General features: G+C 44.0%; 1 protein-coding gene across 1 annotated transcript; it reads right to left on the bottom strand.

The window, feature by feature from the left end:
- Window positions 1-128: 128 nt before the first annotated feature.
- K441DRAFT_669630 (uncharacterized protein) lies at window positions 129-667 on the bottom strand (the record flags this gene model as incomplete). The annotated part of the gene is made up of 1 exon (XM_067650170.1): window positions 129-667. Exon 1 carries the CDS (start codon window positions 423-425, stop codon window positions 129-131), a length of 297 nt encoding a protein of 98 aa, XP_067497672.1. The 5' UTR covers window positions 426-667.
- Window positions 668-6,870: the final 6,203 nt, after the last annotated feature.

The raw sequence follows: 6,870 nt of genomic DNA, 5'->3' as shown, positions 1-6,870 counted from the left end.
ACTAAAAGAATAGCAAAAGCAGAATAGAAAAGGAAAGCATATCCCTAAAAGAACACAGGTAACCTCATCCTCAGCCCTCCTATAGAACTATCCTATAGTGTCCTTCCTACTAGCGGTAACCAAAATAGCTATAAACCAGAAATGACAATAGCAGTAGCAGCAGTAGCAGCAGTAGCAGCAGTAGCAGCAGTAGCAGCAGTAGCAGCAGTAGTAGCAGTAGCAGCAGTAGCAGCAGTAGCAGCAGCAGCAGCAGTAGTAGCAGTAACAGCAGTAGTAGCAGTAACAGCAGTAATAGTAACGGTAGTAGTAATGGTAAAAAGCAGACAGTTGGCGCAGTAAGACAAAGCAAAACGGTTAGTGGTAGAGCGGTCAGTAATAGAACAGTCGGTAGAAGAACTCGGTCTGTGTAGTAAGCAGTAGGACATCCAGCAGCAGAACTTTTAGTAGCAGAAATCTCGGTAGCAGCAGAGGGTCGGTAGCAGTCAGTCAGTAGCAGTCAGTAAGAACGGTAGCAGTAAAACAATCGGAACACTAGAACGGAACAGTCGGAATAGCAATAGCAGTAGTAGCAGCGGTAGAACAGCTGGTCGGCAGCAGTAGAATAGATCAGTTGGGATAGCAGTATAGAACGGCATGACAGACCTAGCAGATCTAGTAGTAAATAGACCTAGCAGCGGTACAAATCTAGGACGGTAGAGATAGTAGTCGGTAGAGACAGCAGTCGGTTAAGACAGCAGGGACAAAATAGCCGGACGGAATAGTGGCAGCAGTAGCGGTGGCGGCAGGGCAGTCGATTAAGGCTGTCCGTGGCTCTACATCAGGCCCTATATCTAGCTGTGCGTCTAGCTGTGCGTCTGGCTGTGCATTAATAGCTCTATATTGCATATTCTGCGTCCGTGTCTGCGTCCGTGTCCGCGTATATACGTGTATGGCTGCCTTAACTGCTGGCCAAAGACTATCTAATTGGTCGGCGACGACGTGCTGCAACTAATCGTTCGGTCGTTTGATTAAGGTAGAAAGTCGGCCCGGTCGAAGGCTCTAACTATCCTAACTTGTATGCGGAGACGGCGTTCAACTAATCAAGATTTAATGAAGCCCTAGCTTAACTCAAGGTGTCTTCTACTGTATATACAACTAAGGCTTTGCATCTATAGGCTCTGCATCTGCAGGCAATCGATCAAGACTCTGGCTGTGCAGTCGTTCGGTCAAAGCTCTGTATCTATACAGTCGAATAAGGCTCTTAGTGTTCACCAGACGTCCAATCTAGAGACCAGCCTTAAGACTTCCTTGTGAGCATAAGCGGCAGCTTCCAGTAGACCATTTTCGCAGGCCTAGTGCTTTTCTAGGCTGCCCTTAATAGCTGCTTTCTTCCCTTTCTAAACCGTCCTTGCTCTTGGCTTCTTCGGTATATCCTTAGGCTTTTACAGCTGCTTCTTTATTCTCACTACTGGCAGTACGCTCGCGTATCCTTAATCTTCCTCTAGCTTAAGAGCCTTCTTAGGGCTGTCTTCTGCTCTTAGTTTCTTTATCATTGTCCTGCTAGTCCTGCGCTTCACCTAAGTCGTCCTTAGTGTCATCCGGTGGTAGCTTCTCGGCTATTATAACTACCTCCGTCGCATATCCCTTGGCCTTATATCTACAACATAGCCCTTCGTCAGACAACCTCCAAGGAAAAGCGCTGGCTCCTATACGTCCAATTCTAGTTTCCCTTGTAATCCTCGATAAGGTCCTTTACTAGCTCAGCCAGACACGGCTCGGTCCTGTCTTTAGTCGTATAAAGATGGCTTAGGCTTAATATAGCCAGCCGTGCCCTGTGTATAATCTCTTGCAGTGTCTTTATTAGTGGCTCTTCGTATACTGCTTTCCCGTTTCATGGTACTTGTTTTCCAATATCTTACTACTGCCCTTGTACAGGTCCCTTCCTTGCTGCGGTGTCCGTTCTCGTCGTGCAGCTGGCAGTACTAAATTCGGATGGCAGTGACAGTCGTGCTGCGATCAGTCGTCGTTCGAATAAGGAATAACGTCGGCCCGGCCGAAGGCTCTAATTTGACGACATTCGACTGATTTGATGGCGACGTGCTGACATCGAGGCTCTGGCTTGATACGACTCCTCGACCAGTCGCGGCTCCTGTGCAGTCATTCGACTGATCAAGGTTTCCGTGCAGTCGTTCGATCAAGGCTCTGTGTGCAGCTCTGCGTGCAGCTCTGCGTCTGGCTCTGCATCGTACAATCAGCTCTGTATCCGTGCAATCAATTGAGGCTCTTGGTGCCGTTCTCGTCGTGCCGCTGGCGCATCATCGAATTCCAGGGGCGGTGTAGAGTTCTGCCGGTTCTACTGCTGAATGGACCAATTACGATTTTCTATGCCGGGCATGGAAAATCGCTATTGGCTTGGTGATAGGCGGTGAGCTGAACTGACATCTTTGCAGTAGGTATCTCGACTAATGCGTCTTGACGCGTTGTGATTAAGAAAGTAAACAAGAAAGGAGCTTTAGGAAATATAGTAAATAAGTAGATAAATAGAAATCTTTTACACGGCCGTCACCTACGTCCCCTCCCCCACCTTAGAACTTAACTGTCCCCTAGTTGAACATCCTATACCTCCTGTAGAGACTGCTGCGGGTTAATGGCTGACCTGGTCGAGCGTCCGTCTCTAAGACCGTTTCTAAGGATTAGACGATTTATTCTTCTTCCTAGCTTCAGCTGTCTTATCCGTAGGCTGTAACCTAATCTGGATGCAATCCCCTAATTATATATTCTTCTCCTACTGCGGAGCCTGCTGTGGAACCTGCTACGGAGCCTGCTGCTTAACGGCTGTCCTAGTTATACGGCTGTCTCTAAAGGTCTACGGACGTTGCTGGCTGAGCGTTGCTACTAAATCCGCGGGCCGTACTTGATAGTAGTCCTCCCAGTTTATACGTATTTTATCACTGTTCTTTAATACTACTCCGTCATAGAAAGCTGGTTGCTGCGTCTGTTCTTTCCTTAGTCTATCTAGGTTAGTTCCTTAGTATATACGGAGCCATTCCTTAATTGTCAGATAATCTGTATTCTAAAGGCATGGGTCACGTGCACGAAGACACGTCACTGAAGACACGTCAGATCAAGGTCATCAAGACAGGATCAAGATCATCAATCAATCAACCCATTTCATCAATGAATAGCTCTATATGAGTTATCTGACAGTTATGAGCCCGGTCCGCCGAGACAAGAAGCTATTTAGCTATTATTCAATCATTTGAAGAAATTCTACCTCATCGTCAGACTCTGACACCTCATCGTCAAGACGCAGACTCTGACAGAAATCCTACCTCAATTGTCACAGGACAAGATTCCACGAGATTCTACGAGATTCGACCTCATCGTCACAGGACGATCCTGACGAGAGATTCGACCTCATCGTCAAAGGACGATCCTGACACGAGATTCCACGAGATTCCACGAGATTCCATCTCAATCGTCACAGGACGATCCTGACGACAGGACGATCCTGACGACAAGGACGATCCTGACGACAAGGACGATCCTGACGACAAAATACCATCTCAATTCATCCTTTGCCTATCAGTCAAATGACTCCACCGACGAGTTCGTCGACGACGATCATCCTCAATAAGCCAGAAGACTGGGAACAATGGCTATGGCAACTACGAGCCCTCGTGGATCAGCGAATTTGGGCCCACGTTGACCCAGACAATGCAGCACCTCAACGAGGTCTACTACAAGAACCAGCCTATCCAGAAGTTACAGATTTCAATGAGAATGCGACCTCATATGCACAGCTCTCGACGAATCAACAGAGAGCGTACGAGAACAGCAGACGATACTACGACCAAGACATAAAGTACTTCCTGAAACAGGAAGAGCATCTGCAACAGATACGCACCCAGATCACGTCTACAGTATCAACTCAGAAGAAGCTACTGCTTGACCCTTCCTTGACCGTCAAAGAATGGCTATCTCGGTTAAAGGAGAACACAGAACCTACCTCGTCGTTCGTTAGGAAGAAGGTATAATACCAGTACACGGAAGCCCTTAAGGGGTTTAAACACTTGTTAAAATTGAATTAGTGGTTAGATTAATGGGAACATGTAATGGTACTAGGAGAGAAGTATAAGATCCCTTAAATGTCCGATGGAATCTGGCTTTAAGATTTGGCAGAAGTTATTTAACCGTTCAGCGACGCCTACTGTGTAAAGTATACTACCGAGTCGAATGACCCTTAAAAGTCGAGATCTTCCGAATACCGCAGAGTAGCAAAGGAGCTATAAGAAGGACTTAGAATACCCTTGAAGAAAGCTAATGCTACTATAAGAGGGAGTACCTTTAATGCAGACTTCGCAGAGCAAGCCATAATAGATCACTCTAATACTACTAAAGGTCTAGGGAAAGGAACCTCAGCATGTACTAGACGCTTAAAGAGAGCCGGGTTACTGGTAGACGAGGAGACGTCCTACAAGAAGCTATTACCCGTGTGCTTGGCGTGCGAAAAACAAGGACATTCCCTTCGAGACTATTGGTATTTATTTAAAGATAAGAGACCCAAAGGAGTTATAATTGGAGATACTCGCATCAAAAGGGTGCTTAAGAAGGTAGAAAAGAATAAGAATCCCGCCGACTAAGTTGCGAAGATCAGACTTGAAAAACAAGAAGACGAGGCTTAACAATAATAGGATGAGAAGAGTTACGAGACAGTTAAGATTAAGGGAGAAGCTAAAGCGATATTCCTAGAATCGTATTATACCGGCCAACTCCATCCACTAAAGCTATCAACTATTCTTGACTTAGGAACCACTCTCCACATCTTTAATAACCTCTCTCGTTTCTACAGTTTTAGGAAAGCTTTAAGACACAAATATATTACCGCCGGTAGCTTAGAAGTGCCTATTCTAGGCTACGGCGATGTTACTATTTAAGTTACAAAACTAGACAAGAGTAAGGGAACCCTACGTCTTAAGGACGTTGCCTTTTGTACGGACTTTAATATAAATCTAGTGTTGTTCCGTCTGCTTTGAAAATGAGGGTTCTACTAGGACAATAAAGGAGACAACAATCTTCTAGTTCGGAAGGACAATATAATCCTATATTAAATAGAAGAACGTTATAGATAACAGACTATTAAATACGTCCGACTAGGAAGTCTATTAGCGTTTAATATAAGCCGACTGCTACGCCAATGGAAGCGTAGAGCATTATCAAGAGACGCTCATCCAGATTCGAAAGGAGATGCACGTCTATAGTATCTGCGTCTAGGTCATCTGGGACCTATAAGCCTTTATTATCTAGGTCTTAATGCCCTAGGAGTTAAGCTTTAAGGCCCAAAGACGACAGAATGTTAATACTGCAGTCTCGCCAAAATTAAGCGTTAGGTCTTAAGAAGGTTCTTAGAACGGAAAATTGATAAACCCTATCTTAACCTCTATATTGACTAGACTGACCTTAAGGAAGCGCATACTAGATTCGTACGAGTTATGCTTATCCACAACACCTTCTTAGGAAGAACCTTCCCCTATTTTATAACGACGCATAGCAAGGAGAAGGAGACACTACGAGTGCTTAAAGATTTCACCTATTAGATTCGTCTAAGGTATAACCTTAAAGTTAACACCATTAGATTAGATAACGAGCTAGGGAAAAGGAGAACCCTTAAATAGCTACGGACGCAAGGGGTTATATTTAAGCCTTTGGCGCCTTATACCCAAGCTTAGAACGGTACCGCCGAATGCTTAGGGGGTGTAATTATTAAGAGAGCATGAGCAATGAGAATTGCTGCTAATTTACCACACAACCTATGGAACGAGATAGTTAACTGCGCAGTCTACCTTCGAGATCGAACGCCACTAAAAAGCAACGGTTAGAAATCGCTATATAAGAGGTTCTATACCTTCCTAGCCAATAGGTTAAGAAAGCCGCAACTGGCGCACCTAAAAGCCTACGGCTGTAGGGCGTATGCGATAACGTTGGATGCCTAGCTAAAGAAGAAAAGGCTAAGTAAGCTAGATCCGCGAGCCCATATCGGCTACCTCGTTAGCTATAACTCTACCAATATCTATAGGATCTAGATCCCATATAAAGGTATCATTATCTCTACTAGGGACGTCATCTTTAATAAGAAGATATTCTTCGACGGCAAGTAAATAGACGTCTTAAAGGACCTACACGCTGAGTTAGATACGCTAATTAAGAAGATTTAACTCCCTAGTACCCTAACCAAGAATAAGGTCCTTCTAGAAGATAATAAAGAAGTATTTAAACCGTCAATTTAAGAGGAAGACGATAACGTTAATAAGCCAGTTTAAGCCTTTAATAAGTTAGTAGATCTTAAGCTTGTAAGAGCCCTCGAAGATATATATTATACGCCACCTCTAACGGAAGAAAATAAAGAATCTCCTTGTGCCTTTTACGTTAAGTATCCTATAAAGTCAGAGATATAAGATACTAATTAGGACATAATTAACCGAATAGGAAATAGGTTTTATACTTAGGGGGTGTTTAATAACTTAGTTAAAGACTCGTTTAAGGAAGCCGGTAATAATAGGTTTAAAGACTTTATTACTAAAAGGATTACCTTAACCTATTAGGGCGCCTTCTTAGCAGGAAGGAAGTTTAACCTTAATAGTTAACTTAATAAAAGTAAGCTCAAATTAGGCAGAATATGTGATGTTAGATTATACAGGAAGAACTTACCTCCGCCACCTCAGTCGATCCGCGACCTTAATACGCACCCTCTTTAAGATTAGTTCTAAGAGGCTTAACAAGCCTATCTCCAATCTCATTATTAAATGAGGTCGTTTTAAGAAATAGATAAGAAGCATGCAAAGGGACAGCAGGTTCTTAGCTTAATGTGGGTGTTTATCTATAAGACGGATA

The sequence above is a fragment of the Cenococcum geophilum genome (assembly GCF_001692895.1).
Source record: "Cenococcum geophilum 1.58 unplaced genomic scaffold K441scaffold_73, whole genome shotgun sequence".
NCBI classification, from domain to species: domain Eukaryota; kingdom Fungi; phylum Ascomycota; class Dothideomycetes; order Gloniales; family Gloniaceae; genus Cenococcum; species Cenococcum geophilum.
This window is presented reverse-complemented; position numbering and strand designations above follow the sequence as displayed.